The sequence below is a fragment of the Nerophis ophidion genome, linkage group LG03, assembly GCF_033978795.1.
Source record: "Nerophis ophidion isolate RoL-2023_Sa linkage group LG03, RoL_Noph_v1.0, whole genome shotgun sequence".
NCBI lineage: Eukaryota > Metazoa > Chordata > Actinopteri > Syngnathiformes > Syngnathidae > Nerophis > Nerophis ophidion.
This window is the reverse complement of record NC_084613.1, coordinates 4,325,223-4,347,110: the sequence shown is the minus strand read 5'-3', so window position 1 is coordinate 4,347,110 and position 21,888 is coordinate 4,325,223. Positions and strand designations below refer to the sequence as shown.

General features: G+C 40.9%; 2 protein-coding genes across 2 annotated transcripts; both read left to right on the top strand.

Annotated features, from left to right (window-relative positions):
• Positions 1 to 126: 126 nt before the first annotated feature.
• LOC133548997 (gastrula zinc finger protein XlCGF57.1-like) lies at positions 127 to 7,858 on the top strand. Its single transcript, XM_061894003.1, has 2 exons — positions 127 to 545; positions 6,109 to 7,858. Exons 1-2 carry the CDS (start codon positions 428 to 430, stop codon positions 7,431 to 7,433), a joined length of 1,443 nt encoding a protein of 480 aa, XP_061749987.1. The 5' UTR covers positions 127 to 427; the 3' UTR covers positions 7,434 to 7,858.
• A 5,697-nt stretch (positions 7,859 to 13,555) lies between these two features.
• LOC133548998 (gastrula zinc finger protein XlCGF57.1-like) lies at positions 13,556 to 18,335 on the top strand. The gene is made up of 2 exons (XM_061894005.1): positions 13,556 to 14,221; positions 17,035 to 18,335. Exons 1-2 carry the CDS (start codon positions 14,098 to 14,100, stop codon positions 18,312 to 18,314), a joined length of 1,404 nt encoding a protein of 467 aa, XP_061749989.1. The 5' UTR covers positions 13,556 to 14,097; the 3' UTR covers positions 18,315 to 18,335.
• Positions 18,336 to 21,888: the final 3,553 nt, after the last annotated feature.

The following is a 21,888-nucleotide window of genomic DNA, read 5'->3' as shown; positions in this document are numbered from 1 at the left end:
ATCTATTTATGAAAACGTACTGTTTCAATATTACTGCCGCAAAACAAGTTGGCATCGTCTTCGCGCATGCGTGAACCGTTAGGGCCTTCTACGAGGTCTCGATGTTTTTCTCTCGCGAGATCTGACAACGCCGCGCGGGAACAAAACAGGAAGATGATACAGCAAAATGGCGTTTGATAAACACATTGTTGTGTTTTTTCTCGTTTTCTGTTCCTAATCTGTGCGTACGTGTATCCTTATGTGTTGTGTAACGGAGTAAACAGCGTTAATAATTGTTTACATGCGGATACATAAGTCTGAGCGCACTTTGACGCTTCTCGTGCTAGTTAGCTTAGCTTGTTAGCTGCTAACAAAGAGACGCAGAAGTTATCAACACGTCGCTAAGCAGAGATCAAGTTTAAGTGTAAAGTGTTGGGATTGTGTGAAAATGTGCGAAAGAACGACAGCAAAGTACGAGGAGGAACTTTCCCCAACAAAAGAGGAGAAGGAGCGACAACATCAACTACTGGACGCAGTTTTCAAGAAAGTTGTGTCACACAGAACAGGTTTGTTTACTTCTTACGCTCACATGTTTACTAACTTTATATTTGATCATTAAAACTATTCTTTAATACATTGATAATGAAGATTAAATAAGTAGCAAGGACGATGCATTTCTTTGTTTTTACATTGTTAAAGAAAACGAGACAGGTTATCTAATTCGTCCATAAACTACTCAGTTTGTTATTTTGAACATTTGCTTATGAACAACAAAGATGACTAATTCATTCATAAATATTTGTACTATAACTGTGCTGTTTATGTATGTATAACAGTGGGGTGTGATAAGTTAATATTTAGCACTGATGGTCCTTATATTACAAACTAACAGCTCCTTGATAAGTTTCCCAGGAAGTGGGTCAAACAAACATGTTGGTTATTTTGTCCCATTTACATGTCACAGGACTTCCTGTAACTTTATTTCTTCAAAAAGAGAGAGATTATTTTGGAGAGCATTATCCGTTATTCACAGAGGTGGGTAGTAACGCGCTACATTTACTCCGTTACATCTACTTGAGTAACTTTTGGGATAAATTGTACTTCTACGAGTAGTTTTTCTGCAACATACTTTTACTTTTACTTGAGTATATTTATAGAGAAGAAACGCTACTTTTACTCCGCTCCATTTATCTGCATTCAGCTCGCTACTCGTTACTTTTTTTTATCGATGTGTTAATGCACGCTTTGTTTGTTTTGATATTGTCAGACACGCATTCAAAGTAGAATCTACGCATGCCTGCGTTTCACCAATCACATGCAGTCACTGGTGACGTTGGACCAATCAAACAGAGCCAGGTGGTCACGTGACCGTCACACGTGGAACCCGACATGTTGAAAAACTTATTGGGGTGTTACCATTTAGTGGTCAACTGTAGGGAATATGTACTGTACTGTGCAATCTACTAATAAAAGTATCAATCAATCAATCAATCAATCAATCAATCAATGCCTACTGAGGCTATGGTGCTGTTAAGTTATTGTGGCTCAATGTGCCATTTTTTTTATTTTATTTTAATGTACTATTATTTAATATATATTATTGTTTTAGTTGCTTAAGAGATATTCCTGGCTATGAATTTGCTCGTTGCTATTTTTATGTTTTTGTGCATTATTTGTTGCCGTAATCATTAAACAAACAGGTTACTCATCAGTTACTCAGTACTTGAGTAGTTTTTTCACAACATACTTTTTACTTTTACTCAAGTAAATATTTGGGTGACTACTCCTTACTTTTACTTGAGTAATAAATCTCTAAAGTAACAGTACTCTTACTTAAGTACAATTTCTGGCTACTCTACCCACCTCTGGTTATTCAAAGTTCAAGGTAATTTATCACATGCAGAGTACACCACAGTGAAATGCTGTTTTCCATGCTCTTCAGATATTGCTTACAGTGGGATCCAAACACTAGTTGCAGAATCTAGTACACTAAATACATAAAAATAATTCAAAATTGAATAGCTTTGATTTACATTAATTACAAGACAATTAAGTTGCACAATAAGTCACAGAGGTTATGGTAGAAGTATCAGTACAAGTAGAAATACAGTAGTCAAATACAGTACCAGTGCAAGATCAAATAGTTTAACAGTATATACAGTATGTACATTATAGGAAGCATCAAATATGAAGGTGTCTACAGTTCTTTGGCAGTTGAGTAGTGACTAGAGATGCGCAGTTTGCGGTCTCATCCGCAGAGTCCGCGGACAAACCGGGGGTCGGGCGGTTGACATGACGAAAAAATTGATTTTAATTAGATTCGGGCTGGTGGTGGATAAATATTTGATATGCATGGTTCTGTGATCGGTATCCTTTGCCATTCAAAGTGCCATTTGAGACCCGTGTCATGAAGCAAAGACAATAAGAGACGCTATTATTCTCCTGAATTACTGCTGGTTGGCTCCCAGATAATAAGTATTAGGGCGTGCTATGAAGCCATTGGGTTTGTCGCCTACTACAACATGTACGATCTGCTTGACAATCCAGCATCATGTTGTGTGTGGCTTCCACGGCAACACGCACACGACTGCAAGGCATACTGGGTGACACAGAGTACACTAATGGTTGTGAAATAAACAATTTTAACATTCTTAGTAATATGCGCCACGCTGTGAAGCCACACCAAATAAGAACGACAAACACATTTCGGAAGAACATCCTCATAAACATAAACACAACACAACAAATACCCATAATCCTTTGTATTCATGACACGCCCTGACTATTTTATACACCTCGCTAGCAGTCTCCTGAGGAAGTACAGACGCTGTCGTGCCTTTTTCACCACTGTGTGAGTGGTCCAGGACAGTTTTTCTGATATTGTCACTCCAAGGTATTTGAAGTTGGTCACTATCTCGACCGGCGTCCCGTCTATGCTGAGGGAACTGTAGTTCCTTTCCCAACCCGTCTCCTAAAATCCACTATGATCTCCTTGGTCTTGCTGACGTTTAGGGCGAGGTGGTTTTCCTGACACCACAGTGTCAGGTTCTTCACTTCACTCAGGTAGGCCGTCTAACCGTTTCCGGAAATCAGGCCCACCACAGTTGTGTCGTAAGCAAATGGCAGCGGTGGCAGCGGCAGCGGCGATGACCTAGAACAGGGGTCGGGAACCTTTTTGGCTGAGAGAGCCATTGAAGCCAAATATTTTAAAATGTATTTCTGTGAGAGCCATATAATATTTTTTTAACACTGAATACAACTAAATGTGTGCATTTTTATGTAAAACCAACATTAGGGTAGAACACGTCTATTATTATTTTTAATAACATTTTTATTCTGAAGCTAACTAATAATGAATAAAATATTTCTTACCATTCTTGACTTCTTGAACAGGTGCGGTAAAAAACGGATGGATGGATAAAAATGCATGAGAATTTTTTATATTTTGAAGGTTATTTTTAACACTGATTACCAGGGGAATTATTCATTATTTATTGTGTTAAGCAATGACATCTAAGATTAATCTGAGAGCCAGATGCAGTTATCAAAAGAGCCACATCTGGCTCTAGAGCCATAGGTTCCCTACCCCTGGCCTAGAAGAACGTGGAGTTGGAATATAATTACACCTTATGTACATATTTATATACAGATTAATTAGTTATTCACTGAAATATATTTATTAATTGTGGTTCTCACCACATTATATAATCTTATAAAATACAAAAGCTAAAATGTCTCTTAAAGCCCACTCCAAAAATCTTGAAATTTAGACTGCCATCAGTTTTACTCCCTACACTTAACCATGTGTCTCCTACTGCCTGCAGAATTTGCACCCTTTGTTTTTTCTACTTGCCCGACTTCTCAAATCTACTTGCCGCAATATTTTTACTTGTCCTGCCCATGGCCGGCTCTACGCAGGGGCAAGAGGGGGCAGAGCCCCCTTAAATAAATGTCTTGCCCCCTCAAATCAAAATTTGAGAAAGTAAATTTTAATAAACTCACAAAATTACTACATTACAAGTTGACAAAATTATCTGCACTAGCGGAAAAATCCGCCGAAAAAGGGACACACACGATATAGTAGTGTCGGCTTCCCTCTCATTCCTCCCTCCGCTGTGCGTGTATTCAACATTCCACAGGCTGCGCAGCAGACACACACCCGCATACACCCCTCAGCCCTCAGGAAACATCCAATCACTGTTGCATTATGAAAGTAAAAGAAAAGGAAAAGTTGTCTACATTTATCATATACCTGTTAGGATGGGTGTATTTGTGTAGTCTTATCTGTCATAAACACGTTTATCGTCGCGGACTTTCGGTGCTACGGAGTTCCTTTTTTTCTACAACTTGACGAGAGCAGTGACAGCGGAGGCTCTGAGCAGCAGTGGTTTGGAAGGCAGAGAGCCTCCACTGTCCCTGTAACAAGCTACAAGTCATTTATGATGCTGTTAATGAGGGTAAAAATGAAACATAAGGTATATATCCTGCTTAGCAGTCCTCTGCTGTCCTCTGTTCAGAGCGGAGTCCCTAGCAACGGCCCGTTGTACTTAGCAACGGTCTGGCAATCGACTGCTGGAATTCTTTTTCTGAAGTGAAGTGAATTACATTTATATAGCGCTTTTCTCTAGTGACTCAAAGCGCTTTACATAGTGAAACCCAATATCTAAGTTACATTTAAACCAGTGTGGGTGGCACTGGGAGCAGGTGGGTAAAGTGACTTGCCCAAGGACACAACGGCAGTGACTAGGATGGCGGAAGCGGGAATTGAACCTGCAACCCTCAAATTGCTGGCACGGCCGCTCTACCAACCGAGCTACACCGCCCCCCTGTTGTTTTTCTTGTAATTCTACATAGTCAATCTTTAATGTTTCTTCTACATTTTGTAATAAACAAATTATAAGTTTCATTTGATATGACCAAGACACCTAAAAACAAAAACACAGCCGTTTTCATCAATTTACAAGCAAGTGGGCAACACACATACATTGGAGTGAATGAATTTTGTGCCCAAATGAGTGCCCACGTTCTGTTTTATAAATTAGTTTGAGATTCTTTTTTAATCATTATTCATCAGACTACCTTTCAGTTTTGTAAATATTGACTGTAGTGTGTAAAGTCCTACTTTGGGTCAAAATTTATTTGAGAGTTAGGCCATCCAGTTAGGATAAATGTTATGTTGTTGGTTGATAAAATCTGGATGAAGGATGTCTTATTTTATTTTATTCATTTATTTGTATTTTTATTTTTCAGTTTCCCCCCCTGAGGGATTGCCACCTTATTGTGGTCAGGGGGTTTGTCAGCAGGAGCTTAGTCTTCAGGTGGGACACCCAAGTTGGACAGGTCTGAAGGTAGAGGCCTGACAAAATGCAATCCACTACTCCAGGTTGGGGTTGGACACATAGCTAAAGACCCATTTCAATGAAGAAAGCATCGTTACTAGAAGCACACAAAAAAAGTGCTGGAGCATGATGTGTACACATGATGCCCCCTTCACATTTCTGACTGCCCCCTCATATAAGCATGCCTAGAACCGCCCCTGGTCCTGCCTAGGTTTTTTTCTGGCTGTGTGGTGCTCATGGCTTATATCTTACTAAAATCCTTCCCGTTGACTATTTACAACACTACACAGTATTTATTACTATTATTATCTACAATTATATTTCAATGGTATTGCATACATGTAAAATTAAATGCTATTTCACATTATTTGATGTTTTTAGTTTTCACTTCAACTAATTCAATCCACGTAAATGGAACACTCGCAAAATGTCACAAATATCACACTCCACGTTTTTAAATCTTTCAGAAAATTATGTAAGAATATCGAATTGTATCGTTGACTGAATATTGTGATATATATTGTATCGTGAGCTGAATATCAAGTATCGTATCGTGAGATCGCTACAGCCCTATTTCTGACATGGACTTGTTTCTTTGTTGATTTTGTGTTTTTTCATGACTTGTTGTATTGCTTTTTGTTATTCTCTGATATACGGTATGGTCGTGACATCTTGATTGTCAACGTGGTGATTGATCCGAGACATTGTCAGAACATATGGACTATGTCGAGTGGGACTGAACAACGCTGGACTTTTCTAAAACATGTGTTTGTCTTCTTGTGTCCTGCAGATGTCTGTAAAGAACATCTTCTCCCTGAGCAGCAGGAGTGGACCTGCCGGATGGAGCAGGGAAAACCACAACCCCGCCACTTTAAAGAGGAGGAGGAGGAGGAGGGGTCACAGCCTCCTCACATTAAAGAGGAAGAGGCGGAGAAACAGACCCCTCACATTAAAGAGGAAGAGGAGGAATACTGCATCACTCAAGAAGGAGAGCATAATAATGGACTGGAGGAGGTTGATGTCACCAAGATGCCATTGACTGTTGTCACTGTGAAGAGTGAAGGTGAGGTCAAAAGTGAAAGTAAAGAGAAAAGAAAGGTGGAGCCTTCAAGCAGCAGCTCAATTCAACACATGAAAACAGAAGCTGATGAAGACCACTGTGGAGGATCACAAGCAGACAAGCTCTTAGCTCCACTGTCAGATAGTGAGGACACAACGTCACACTCTCCTGACACTGATGATGACATGTCATGTCACGCTGACATCACACACTATAAATGCTCTCACTGTGGCAAAACTTTCAAATATCATTGTCATTTAAAAATACACATCAGAACACACACCGGGGACAAACCATTCGTGTGCTCATTTTGTAGTAAAAGCTATTCCCGTAAGGAACAATTGAAAATTCACATAAGAACACACACTGGTGAAAAACCTTATTCTTGTTCAAGTTGCAACAAAAGCTTCGGAGAAAGGACAAAGCTTGTACTCCACATGAGAACGCACACCGGTGAAAAACCGTACATGTGCTCAATTTGCGGTAAAAGATTCTCTCAAAAGCAACATTTGAAAGCCCACACAAGAAAAAGCACTGCTGAAAAAACATGTTCATCCTCAACCCACAGTAAACAAATAACACAAAATACTGATTTGAAACCATATATGACTCCACACACTGGACACAAACCATTCATGTGCATAATTTGTAAGAAAAGATTCTCCCGAAAGCAACAATTGGAAATTCACCATAGAACACACACTGGTGAAAAACCATATTCCTGTTCCAACTGCTGGAAAAGCTTTGGAGAAAAAGCCAAACTCATATTACATATGAGAACGCACACTGGAGAAAAACCATATTCCTGTTCATGCTGCAACAAAAGCTATGCCGACCGATCAGCGCTTGTAAAACACATGACTCGGCGCACCGGTGAAAAACCTGTTATCTGTCCGGTCTGCGGTAAAGGTTTTGAACGAAGTGAATATTTGAAAGAACACATGAAAATGCACGCTGAGAAAGTGTTGAGTTGCAGTGCGTGTGCTGAAATATTCCCTTGTAAATATCAATGTAACAAACACAAGTGTGCTGGTGAGAACAGCAGCAGCAAATGAAGCTGCAGAATTTGGAATAAATGGTCCATACTTTCATTTTGTAACATCATCACCACATATAACATGTGACATCATTGTCGTGTGTGACGATCCATCCATCCATCCATCATCTTCCGCTTATCCGAGGTCGGGTCGCGGGGGCAGCAGCCTAAGCAGGGAAGCCCAGACTTCCCTATCTCTAGCCACTTCGTCTAGCTCTTCCCGGGGGATCCCGAGGCGTTCCCAGGCCAGCCGGGAGACATAGTCTTTCCAACGTGTCCTGGGTCTTCCCCGTGGCCTCCTACCAGCTGGACGTGCCCTAAACACATCCCTAGGGAGGCGTTCGGGTGGCATCCTGACCAGATGCCCGAACCACCTCATCTGGCTCCTCTCGATGTGGAGGAGCAGCGGCTTTACGTTGAGCTCCTCCCGGATGGCAGAGCTTCTCACCCTATCTCTAAGGGAGAGACCCGCCACCCGGCGGAGGAAACTCATTTCGGCCGCTTGTACCCGTGATCTTATCCTTTCGGTCATGACCCAAAGCTCATGACCATAGGTGAGGATGGGAACGTAGATCGACCGGTAAATTGAGAGCTTTGCCTTCCGGCTCAGCTCCTTCTTCACCACAACGGATCGATACAACGTCCGCATTACTGAAGACGCCGCACCGATCCGCCTGTCGATCTCACGATCCACTCTTCCCCCACTCGTGAACAAGACTCCTAGGTACTTGAACTCCTCCACTTGGGGCAGGGTCTCCTCCCCAACCCGGAGATGGCACTCCACCCTTTTCCGGGCGAGAACCATGGACTCGGACTTGGAGGTGCTGATTCTCATTCCGGTCGCTTCACACTCGGCTGCGAACCGATCCAGTGAGAGCTGAAGATCCCGGCCAGATGAAGCCATCAGGACTACATCATCTGCAAAAAGCAGAGACCTAATCCCGTGGCCACCAAACCGGAACCCCTCAACGCCTTGACTGCGCCTAGAAATTCTGTCCATAAAAGTTATGAACAGAATCGGTGACAAAGGACAGCCTTGGCGGAGTCCAACCTTCACTGGAAACGTGTCCGACTTACTGCCAGCAATGCGGACCAAGCTCTGACACTGATCGTACAGGGAGCGGACTGCCACAATAAGACATTCCGATACCCCATACTCTCTGAGCACTCCCCACAGGACTTCCCGAGGGGCACGGTCGAATGCCTTCTCCAAGTCCACAAAGCACATGTAGACTGGTTGGGCAAACTCCCATGCACCCTCAAGAACCCTGCCGAGAGTATAGAGCTGGTCCACAGTTCCACGACCAGGACGAAAACCACACTGTTCCTCCTGAATCCGAGGTTCGACTATCCGGCGAAGCCTCCTCTCCAGTACACCTGAATAAACCTTACCGGGAAGGCTGAGGAGTGTGATCCCACGATAGTTGGAACACACCCTCCGGTCCCCCTTCTTAAAGAGAGGGACCACCACCCCGGTCTGCCAGTCCAGAGGTACCGCCCCCGATGTCCACGCGATGCTGCAGAGTCTTGTCAACCAAGACAGCCCCACAGCATCCAGAGCCTTAAGGAACTCCGGGCGGATCTCATCCACCCCCGGGGCCTTGCCGCCGAGGAGCTTTTTAACTACCTCAGCGACCTCAGCCCCAGAAATAGGAGAGTCCACTACAGATTCCCCAGGCACCGCTTCCTCAAAGAAAGACGTGTTGGTGGGATTGAGGAGGTCTTCGAAGTATTCCCTCCACCGATCCACAACATCCGCAGTCGAAGTCAGCAGAACACCATCCGCACCATACACGGTGTTGATAGTGCACTGCTTCCCCTTCCTGAGGCGCCGTATGGTGGTCCAGAATCGCTTCGAAGCCGTCCGGAAGTCGTTTTCCATGGCTTCCCCGAACTCTTCCCATGTCCGAGTTTTTGCCTCCGCGACCGCTAAAGCTGTGGGATATCGTGTGTGACGATATCCTGTTTAATATGTTGCTAACATTTAGAGATTAAAATATTTTAGATGAGCCTTCCGTCCGGTTGTAGCTGAGATAGACACCAGCGCCCCCCGTGACTCCAAAGGGAATAAGCGGTAGAAAATGGATGGATGGATGGGTGAATTTCATTTCAGTGTTTTTCGAAATCGGTTTTAAATGAATGGAGTATCTATATATTTTAATTTCTGCTTTTAAATGATTGGATGGATGATTTATTTTAAGTGATATACATATTTGTTCATACCCTTTTTTTTGTGTACACATAAATCACTTTTAGTTCATATGTACTGGTTCACATCTGAAACATCTTCTGTTCTCTATACAGCATTTCAACACATTTGTGTTCTACAAACCCCGTTTCCATATGAGTTGGGAAATTGTGTTAGATGTAAATATAAACAGAATACAATGATTTGCAAATCCTTTTCAAGCCATATTCAGTTGAATATGCTACAAAGACAACATATTTGATGTTCAAACTCATAAACTTTTTTTTTTCTGCAAATAATCATTAACTTCAGAATTTGATGCCAGAAACATGTGACAAAGACGTTGGGAAAGGTGGCAATGAATACTGATTAAGTTGAGGAATGCTCATCAAACACTTATTTGGAACATCCCACAGGTGTGCAGGCTAATTGGGAACAGGTGGGTGCCATGATTGGCTATAAAAACAGCTTCCCAAAAAATGCTCAGTCTTTCACAAGAAAGGATGGGGCGAGGTACACCCCTTTGTCCACAACTGCGTGAGCAAATAGTCAAACAGTTTAAGAACAACCTTTCTCAAAGTGACATTGCAAGAAATTTAGGGATTTCAACATCTACGCTCCATAATATCATCAAAAGGTTCAGAGAATCTGGAAAAATCACTCCACGTAAGCGGCATGGCCAGAAACCAACATTGAATGACCGTGACCTTCCATCCCTCAGACGGCACTGTATCAAAAACCGTCATCAATCTCTAAAGGATATCACCACATGGGCTCAGGAAAACTTCAGAAAACCACTGTCACTAAATACAGTTCGTCGCTACATCTCTAAGTACAAGTTAAAGCTCTACTATGCAAAGCAAAAGCCATTTATCAACAACACCCAGAAACGCCGCCGACTTCTCTGGGCCCGAAATCATCTAAGATGGACTGATGCAAAGAGGAAAAGTGTTCTGTGGTCTGACAAGTCCACTATTCAAATTGTTTTTGGAAATATTCGACATCGTGTCATCCGGACCAAAGGGGAAGCGAACCATCCAGACTGTTATCGACGCAAATTTGAAAAGGCAGCATGTGTGATGGTATGGGGGTGCATTAGTGCCCAAGGCATGGGTAACTTACACATCTGTGAAGGCACCATTAATGCTGAAAGGTACATACAGGTTTTGGAGCAACATACGCTGCCATCTAAGCGCCGTCTTTTTCATGCACGCCCCTGCTTATGTCAGCAAGACAATGCCAAGCCACATTCAGCGTGGCTTCGTAAAAAAAGAGTGCGGGTACTTTCCTGGCCCGCCTGCAATCCAGACCTGTCTCCCATGGAAAATGTGTGGCGCATTATGAAGCGTAAAATACGACAGCGGAGACCCCGGACTGTTGAAAGACTGAAGCTCTACATAAAACAAGAATGGGAAAGAATTCCACTTTCAAAGCTTCAACAATTAGTTTCCTCAGTTCCCAAACGTTTATTGAGTGTTGTTAAAAGAAAAGGTGATGTAACACAGTGGTGAACATGCCCTTTCCCAACTACTTTGGCACGTGTTGCAGCCATGAAATTCTAAGTTAATTATTATTTGCAAAAAAAACATAAAGTTTATGAGTTTGATTATCAAATATGTTGTCTTTGTAGCATATTCAACTGAATATGGGTTGAAAAGGATTTGCAAATCATTGTATTCTGTTTATATTTACATCTAACACTATTTCCCAACTCATATGGAAACAGGGTTTGTATATCTGTGGCCTAACAAAAAGTAGAGCTTTAAATTGTCAGTACTGTGAACTGGTGTAATTTATGTAAATAAAGTTGTAAAAAATGTTTTGTTTTTTTTGCGATTTATTTGCTGCGCACATCGTTTGGGTCTTTGTACGTATCCGTACGGTTTTTAAAAAAAAAAGATAAAGATAAATCTTTAGACAATATTTATTTTTGTTTTGTTGTTTTTTTTGTTTTGATTTTTATTAATCAACACAACAAAATACACAATAATAAATAGACCCCCTTTTTAGATCAGTTGATCTGCCATTTCTTTTCTTTTCTACTCTTCCCTCTTCCCTTGTGCAAGGGGGGGGGGGGGCGACACAGGTCCGGTTTCCATGGATGAAGTGCTGGCTGTCCAGAGTCGGGACCTGGGGTGGACCGCTCACCTGTGCATCGGTTGGGGACATCTCTCCATTGCTGACCTGTGCTGATGGTCTTCTGCTGGCCCCACTATGGACTGGACTCTCGCTATTATGTTCGATCCACTATGGACTGGACTCTCACTATTATGTTAGATCCACTATGGACTGGACTCTCACTATTATGTTAGATCCACTATGGACTGGACTCTCACTATTATGTTAGATCCACTATGGACTGGACTCTCACTATTATGTTAGATCCACTATGGACTGGACTCTCACTATTACGTTAGATCCACTATGGACTGGACTCCCACTATTATGTTAGATCCACTATGGACTGGACTCGCACTATTATGTTAGATCCACTATGGACTGGACTCTCACACTATTATGTTAGATCCACTATGGACTGGACTCTCACTATTATGTTAGATCCACTATGGACTGGACTCTCACTATTATGTTAGATCCACTATGGACTGGACTCTCACTATTATGTTAGATCCACTATGGACTGGACTCTCACTATTATGTTAGATCCACTATGGACTGGACTCTCACTATTATGTTAGATCCACTATGGACTGGACTCTCACTATTATGTTAGATCCACTATGGACTGGACTCTCACTATTACGTTAGATCCACTATGGACTGGACTCCCACTATTATGTTAGATCCACTATGGACTGGACTCGCACCCTGTTTACGTTAGATCCACTATTATGTTAGATCCATTATGGACTGGACTCTCACTATTATGTTAGATCCACTATGGACTGGACTCTCACTATTATGTTAGATCCACTATGGACTGGACTCTCACTATTATGTTAGATCCACTATGGACTGGACTCTCACTATTACGTTAGATCCACTATGGACTGGACTCCCACTATTATGTTAGATCCACTATGGACTGGACTCGCACCCTGTTTACGTTAGATCCACTATTATGTTAGATCCACTATGGAGTAGACTTTCACACTATTATGTTGGATCCGCTATGGACTGGACTCTTGCCCTGTTTACGTTTGATCCACTATGGACTGGACTGTCACTATTATGGTAGATCCACTATGAACTGGACTCTCACTATTATGTTGGATCCACTATGGACTGGACTTTCACAATATTATGTTAGACCCACTCGACGTCCATTGCATCGGATCTCCCCTAGAGGGGACGAGGGGTCACCCACATCTGCGGTCCTCTCCAAAGTTTCTCATAGTCATTCACCTTGACATCCCACTGGGCTGTTAGTTTTTCCTTGCCCTTATGTGGGATCTGAACCGAGGATGTCGTTGTGGTTTGTGCAGCCCTTTGAGACACTTGTGATTTAGGGCTATATAAATAAACATTGATTGATTGATACCATATTAATAAAATGCCAATTCCAAAACCAAACCCCGCCCAGCAACATCCAGAATAACAATCAACCGCGCAATTGAGAATTTGAGAGGACACACAAACATGACCCAAAACAATTCAAAAGTAGTAGTAATAGTAGCAATATTAATAATTCTAACATTGCACAGATTATAAATCCCACATCTACATTATCATCACAGCCATTTATAAAAATAAAGCAAAAATATCTAAAAAATGAACAATAGTGTCGCAGTATTGTGTCCAATATTTTCCACAAAGATAAGAGAAGTCATATTTTAGGTTCATTTAATAGTTTTGTTTTGTTGTGTAAGTAATATTTTTTGTGACATTTTTATTGAAATAAAGACTACAAAAAAAGAAAACAATGGTAACAGTAACGGCGTGCACGAACGTGACTGCCGTAAAACAAGTTGGCATTGTCTTCGCGCATGCGTGAACCGTTTGTGTCTTCTGGGACTATCAAGTAGTGGCAGTCGTATCTCGCGAGAGAACTAAACAAGCAGCTCTATGTTTCTTCTTCTTACTGTCAGGTTGCAGCCACGTCTTGAAAGCTTCATACCGCTACCTACCATACTGTAGACTTTAGTGCGGGCCATAGGACGAGAAAGTGGCGTGTGTTCAAATCTATGAGGTCTGTGATGTTTCTCTCGCGAGATCTGACATCGTCGCGCGGGAACAAAACAGGAAGATGATACAGCAAAATGGCGTTTGATGAAGACGTTATTATATTCATTATAATTTTATGTTCATAATCTGTGCGTACTTGTACCTATTTGTCGTGTATAATAGAGTAAACAGCGTAAATAATTGTTGACATGCGGATACATTAGTCCGAGCGCACTTTTGACGCTTCTCGTGCTAGTTTAGCGTGCTAGTTAGCTTAGCTTGTTAGCCGCTAACAAAGAGACGCAGAAGTGATCAACACGTCGCTAAGCAGAGATCAAGTTTAAGTGTAAAGTGTTGGGATTGTGTGAAAATGTGCGAAAGAACGACAGCAGAGTACGAGGAGGAACTTTCTCCAACAAAAGAGGAGAAGGAGCGACAACATCAACTACTGGACGCAGTTTTCAAGGAACATCAAGTTGTGTCACACAGAACAGGTTTGTTTACTTCTTACTCCCACTTGTTTACTAACTTTATATTTGATCATTATTTTTTCATATGATTATGGAGATTAATTGTTTATTGATGCATTTACTTGTTTTTATATTGTTCAAGAAAACAAGACGGATTATTAAGCGTACACATACTTAAAGGCCTACTGAAATGAGATGTTCTTATTCAAACGGGGATAGCAGGTCCATTCTATGTGTCATACTTCATCATTTCGCCATATTTTTGCTGAAAGGATTTAGTAGAGAACATCCACGATAAAGTTCGCAACTTTTGGTCGCTAATAAAAAAGCCTTGCCTGTACCGGAAGTAGCAGACGATGTGCACGTGATGTCACGGGTTGTGGAGCTCCTCACATCCGAACATTGTTTACAATAATGGCCACCAGCAGCGACAGCGATTCGGACCGAAAAAGTGACGATTTCCCCATTAATTTGAGCGAGGATGAAAGATTTGTGGATGAGGGAAGTGAGAGTGAAGGACTAGGAAGAAAAAAAAAGGACGAGGACAGTGGGAGCAATTCAGATGTTATTAGACACATTTACTAGGATAATTCCGGAAAATCCCTTATCTGCTTATAGTGTTACTAATGTTTTAGTGAGATTATATAGTCGTACCTGAAAGTCGGAGGGGTGTGGCCACAGGTGTGGTGACCGCCAGTTTCTCTGAGGGAAGCCACGTTGCTCAACGAGGCGAAGTGAATGCAGCCGTTGGGGCCGGGCTGAGATTTTTTTTCCCCCCCTCCTCCACGGTGGAAGCATCCCACGTTCGGGGGCGGCCGGTCGGAGGAGGCAAGAGAGTCCGCAGCTGCCTCTTTGACAGGTGCAGGAGGAACGACGCAAGCTCTCCGCTCATGTCTACAGTAAGAGCCGACTTATTACCACAATTTTCTCACCGAAACCTGCCGGTTGACATGTGCTAGGGAACCATGTTTGCTTGACCGCTCTGTACCATAGTAAAGCGTCACCGTCATCTTTCGGGAATGTAAACAAGGAAACACCGTCCGTGTTTGTGTTGTTAAAGGCGGCCGCAAATACACCGCTTCCCATCAACATCTTTCTTCTTTGACGTCTCCGTTATTAATTGAACAAATTGCAAAAGATTCAGAAACGCAGATGTCCAGAATACTGTGGAATTATGCGATTAAAGCAGACGACTTATAGCTGGGATCAGGCTGGAAAATAATGTTTGCTACCACCGGTGACGTCAAACGCACGCGTCATCATACGCGTCGTTATACCGCGACGTTTTCAACAGGACACTTCGCGCAAAATTAAAAATTGCAATTTAGTAAACTAAACCGGCGGTATTGGCATGTGTTGCAATGTTAATATTTCATCATTGATATATAAACTATCAGACTGTGTGGTCGCTAGTAGTGGCTTTCAGTAGGCCTTTAAAGGGGAACATTATCACAATTTCAAAAGGGTTAAAAACAATAAAAATCGGTTCCCAGTGGCTTGTTGTATTTTTTGAAGTTTTTTTCAAAATTTTACCGGTCTCGGAATATCCCTAAATAAAGCTTTAAAGTGCCTTATTTTCGGCTCTCTGCGAAGACACTGGCCATTTCCCTGTGACGTCACACAGTGCTGCCAATGTAAACAAACAATGGGAATACCACAGCAAGATATAGCGACATTAGCTCGGATTCAAACTCGGATTTCAGCGACTTAAGCGATTCAACAGATTACGCATGTATTGAAACAGATGGTTGGAGTATGAAAATATTGAAGAAGAAACTGAAGCTATTGAGCGAATGCATAGCCATAGCATGGCCGAATAGCTGCGTTAGCATCGTCGGTAAAATGTGCGGACCAAACGATCAGGACTTTCGCATCTCGTGACACTAGAGCAACTTAAATCCGTCGATTGGTAAGTGTTTGTTTCGCATTAAATGTGGGTGGAAGGAAACGTAATATAGTTGCAAATGCATCTGCAGGTTATCCATACATCTCTGTGCCATGTCTGCTTTAGCATCGCCGGTAAATAGCATGTTAGCATCGATTAGCATAGCATGTTAGCATCGATTAGCTGGCAGTCAACATCAACAAAACTCACCTTTGTGATTTCTGTGACTATCGTTGCAAATGCATCTGCAGGTTATCCATACATCTCTGTGCCATGTCTGTCTTAGCATCGCCGGTAAAATTTGGAGACACTCCGGCTCATTCAACGGGGGTCTGGCGGCGGACTTATTGCCACTTTGGCATCTTGGGGCCAGTGGTGCAACTTGAATCCCTCCCTGTTAGTGTTGTTACACCCTCCGACAACACACCGACGAGGCATGATGTCTCCAAGGTTCCAAAAAATAGTCGAAAAAACGGAAAATAACAGAGCTGAGACCCGGTGTTTGTAATGTGTTGAAAATGAAAATGGTGGGTGTGTTACCTCGGCGACGTCACATTCTGACGTCATCGCTAAGAGACCGATAAACAGAAAGGCGTTTAATTCGCCAAAATTCACCCATTAAGAGTTCGGAAATCGGTTAAAAAAATATATGGTCTTTTTCCTGCATCATCAAGGTATATATTGACGCTTGCATAGGTCTGCTGATGATGTTCCCCTTTAACAATCCTACTTGTTAATAACGTGAAATTTTACAGCTGCTTATTTTGTGTTTTTTCATGACTTGTTGTATTGCTTTTGATATTCTCTGATGTATGGCATGGTTAAGACATCTTTAAAGTCAACGTGGTGATTGATCCGAGACATTGTCAGAATATATGCAGGACAATGTTGAGTGGGACTGAACAACGCTGGATTTTTCTAAAACATGTGTTTGTCTTCTTGTGTCCTGCAGATGTCTGTAAAGAACATCTTCTCCATAAGCAGCAGAAGTGGACCTGCCGGATGGAGCAGGGAAAACCACAACCCCGCCACTTTAAAGAGGAGGAGGGGGAGTCACAGCCTCCTCACATTAAAGAGGAAGAGGAGGAATACTGCATCAGTCAAGAAGGAGAGAATAATGGACTGGAGGAGGTTGATGTCACCAAGATGCCATTGACTGATGTCACTGTGAAGAGTGACGGTGAGGTCAAAAGTGAAAGTAAGGAAAAGAGTGAGGTGGAACCTTCAAGCAGCAGCTCAATTCAACACATGAAAATAGAAGCTGACGAAGACCACTGTGGAGGATCACAAGCAGACAAGCTCTTAGCTCCACTGTCAGATAGTGAGGACACAACGTCACACTCTCCTGACACTGATGATGACATGTCATGTCACGCTGACATCACACACTATAAATGCTCTCACTGTGGCAAAACTTTCAAATATCATTGTCATTTAAAAATACACATCAGAACACACACCGGTGAAAAACCATTCACGTGCTCAATTTGTAGTAAGAGGTTCTCCCGGAAAGAAAATATGAAAATTCACATAAGAACACACACTGGTGAAAAACCTTATTCCTGTTCAAGTTGCAACAAAAGCTTTGGATTAAAGGCGACACTTCTACTCCACATGAGAACGCACACCGGTGAAAAACCGTACGTGTGCTCAATTTGTGGTAAAAGATTCTCTCAAAAGCATTATTTGAAAGCACACACAAGAAAAAGCACTGCTGAAAAAACGTTTTCATCTTCAACCCACGGTGAAGATCATGCACAAAAGACTGATTTGAAACCATATATGACTCCACAAACTGAAGACAAACCATTCATGTGCATAATTTGTAAGAAAAGATTCTCCCGAAAGCAACAGTTGCAAATTCACCTAAGAACACACACCGGTGAAAAACCATATTCCTGTTCCAACTGCTGGAAAAGCTTTGGAGAAAAAGCCAAACTCATATTACATATGAGAACGCACACTGGTGAAAAACCATATTCCTGTTCATGCTGCAACAAAAGCTTTGCTTACCGATCGGCGCTTGTAAAACACATGAATCAACGCACCGGTAAAAAACCTGTTATCTGTTCGGTCTGCGGTAAAGGTTTTGTACAAAGTGAATATTTGAAAGAACACATGGAAATGCACGCTGAGAAAGTGTTGAGCTGCAGTGCTTGTGGTGAAATATTCCCTTGTAAATATCAATGTAACAAACACAAGTGTGCTGGTCAGAACAGCAGCAGCAAATGAAGCTGAAGGATTTTGAGAAAATTGTCAAAACTTTGATTTTGTAACAACATCACCACATATAACATGTGACATCATTGTCGTGTGTGACGATTTCCTGTTTAATAAGTTGCTAACATTTATAGACTGGAATGTTTTAGATGACGGATTTAATTTCAGTCTACTACATGCATTAATACACAACATTGTGTAACATGTTTATAAAGAAAAATAAGTCATTCGATGGAAAAGGTGGAAATTGAAACATCAGTTTATTTTATATCCATTTCATTTTTGTTTTATTTCATTCATTTTAGAGATGTAAACCTTACAAAACATATTACTCACAATAAACATTTATAAAGATATCTATAATTCAGTGTTATACTGATACAAAACAGTGTTTTTTTAAATCTGTTTTAAATGAATAGAGTGTTTCCATATATTCACTTCTAAATTTTAAATGATTGCATAGATACTTTATTTTATGTGATATACATATTTGTTTTACATTTGTTCACACCTTTTTTTGTGTACACATAAATCATTCTTAGTTCATATGTATTGGTTCACATCTTCCGGACCACTTCTGGAAGCAATTTATGTACTCCAAACATAATTTCAACACATTTGTGTTCTACAAGAGCATTTACTTTTCAAATGGGACTTTCTAAAAAATAAGACATTCTAATAAAGTTCCAAAGCAGATGAATCTATTTAGGCTATTTATTGTTGTCGATCTTGCTTTTTATTTTTTCTATCTCGACTTAAGTCTTGCGCTGGACTTTTATGTAAAACTGAAATAAACACAATGCCAAACGTATAAGTTATGTGATTCAAATAATATACTGAAATGTAACATAGACTATGTAAGTATTAGCTTCACACAAATATACAGTATTATCATCAAACACATACCTCTGAATGTTGAAACTATTTGGATGGTGGAAATATACCACTGGCAGTCATTTTAAGTCCTCAAAACAGCCATTAAATAAACATCAATAAACATCTTAGGATCCAATTGAACTACTTTCCACCTTAATATTGAGTTACATAAACAAGGTAAACAGTTGACTTACAGACTTATCTTTTCCAAGGTTTGTAAGAGCTAACACAACTTGTCTACTTCTCAATTGGCTCATGAACTGAACTGACATCGTCAACCCAGGAGTGCCCAAACAAATCCAGCATAGTATTTTCATATCGTCAGTAAGAGTCTACAATCAAATGGGCAAAACTATATATATATACATATATATATATATATATATATATATATATATATATATACATACATATATATATATATACATATATATGTATATGTATATATATATATATACATATATATATATACATATATATGTATATGTATATATATATATATATATATATATATATATATATATATATACATATGCATATGCATGTACATGTATGTGTGTACACACACATATACACACACATACATGTACATGCATATGCATATGTATATATATATATTCCAAACGTGATGATGTCATGTTATCGATGAGAAAATGCATTTTTATAACAAAATGATTTGCCTGAGCGGCTTGGAGACACCGAGATTTGAAAAAATAATAACAAAAAACGTTTTTTCATGTATGTGCATATATATGTATATATATATATATATATATATATATATATATATATGTATATATATATATATATATATATATATATACACATATATGTGTGTATATATGTATACATATATGTACAAATATATATATATATACATACATATATATATATGCACATCTATGTGTAGATATGTATACATATATATGAACATATATGTACATATATATTTTTTCATATATATATATATACATATATGTATATATGTATATATATATATGAAAAAAATATATATGTAGATATATGTATAGATACATGTGTACACATGTATATATGTACATATATGTATATATATTTACTACTTCCGTATAAAATACTACACGGTCTAGCTCCAGCCTATCTTGCCGATTGTATTGTACCGTATGTCCCGGCAAGAAATCTGCGTTCAAAAGACTCCGGCTTATTAGTGATTCCTAGAGCTCAAAAAAAGTCTGCGGGCTATAGAGCGTTTTCCGTTCGGGCTCCAGTACTCTGGAATGCCCTCCCGGTAACAGTTCGAGATGCTACCTCAGTAGAAGCATTTAAGTCTCACCTTAAAACTCATCTGTATACTCTAGCCTTTAAATAGACCTCCTTTTTAGACCAGTTGATCTGCCGCTTCTTTTCTTTCTCCTATGTCCCCCCCTCCCTTGTGGAGGGGGTCCGGTCCGATGACCATGGATGAAGTACTGACTGTCCAGAGTCGAGACCCAGGATGGACCGCTCGTCGGGACCCAGGATGGACCGCTCGCCTGTATCGGTTGGGGACATCTCTACGCTGCTGATCCGCTTGAGATGGTTTCCTGTGGACGGGACTCTCACTGCTGTCTTGGAGCCACTATGGATTGAACTTTCACAGTATCATGTTAGACCCGCTCGACATCCATTGCTTTCGGTCCCCTAGAGGGGGGGGGTTGCCCACATCTGAGGTCCTCTCCAAGGTTTCTCATAGTCAGCATTGTCACTGGCGTCCCACTGAATGTGAATTCTCCCTGCCCACTGGGTGTGAGTTTTCCTTGCCCTTTTGTGGGTTCTTCCGAGGATGTTGTAGTCGTAATGATTTGTGCAGTCCTTTGAGACATTTGTGATTTGGGGCTATATAAATAAACATTGATTGATTGATTGATATATATATACGTGTGTGTGTATATATATATGTGTATATATATATATATATATATATATATATATATATATATATATCCATCCATCCATCCATTTTGTACCGCTTATTCCCTTTTGGGGTCGCGGGGGGCGCTGGCGCCTAACTCAGCTACAATCGGGCGGAAGGCGGGGTACACCCTGGACAAGTCGCCACCTCATCGCAGGGCCAACACAGATAGACAGACAACATTCACATCCACATTCACATCCTCTCTCTCTCTCTCTCTCTCTCTCTCTCTCTCTCTCTCTCTCTCTCTCTCTCTCTCTCTCTCTCTCTCTCTCTCTCTCTCTATATATATATATATATATATATATATATATATATATATATATATATACACTTCACGGTGGCAGAGGGGTTAGTGCGTCTGCCTCACAATACGAAGTTCCTGCAGTCCTGGGTTCAAATCCAGGCTCGGGATCTTTCTGTGTGGAGTTTGCATGTTCTCCCCGTGAATGCGTGGGTTCCCTCCGGGTACTCCGGCTTCCTCCCACTTCCAAAGACATGCACCTGGGGATAGGTTGATTGGCAACACTAAATTGGCCCTAGTGTGTGAATGTGAGTGTGAATGTTGTCTGTCTATCTGTGTTGGCCCTGCGATGAGGTGGCGACTTGTCCAGGGTGTACCCCGCCTTCCGCCCGATTGTAGCTGAGATAGGCGCCAGCGCCCCCCGCGACCCCAAAAGGGAATAAGCGGTAGAAAATGGATGGATGGATATATATATATATATATATATATATATATATATATATATATATATATATATATATATATATATATATATA

Bases quoted from the DNA above. Each gene is read 5' to 3' on its own strand.
- LOC133548998 (XM_061894005.1), top strand. From the start codon at position 14,098: ATGTGCGAAAGAACGACAGCAGAGTACGAGGAGGAACTTTCTCCAACA. The intron at 14,222-17,034 runs GTTTGTTTACTT...TGTGTCCTGCAG, and splicing joins AGTTGTGTCACACAGAACAG to ATGTCTGTAAAGAACATCTT.
- LOC133548997 (XM_061894003.1), top strand. From the start codon at position 428: ATGTGCGAAAGAACGACAGCAAAGTACGAGGAGGAACTTTCCCCAACA. The intron at 546-6,108 runs GTTTGTTTACTT...TGTGTCCTGCAG, and splicing joins AGTTGTGTCACACAGAACAG to ATGTCTGTAAAGAACATCTT.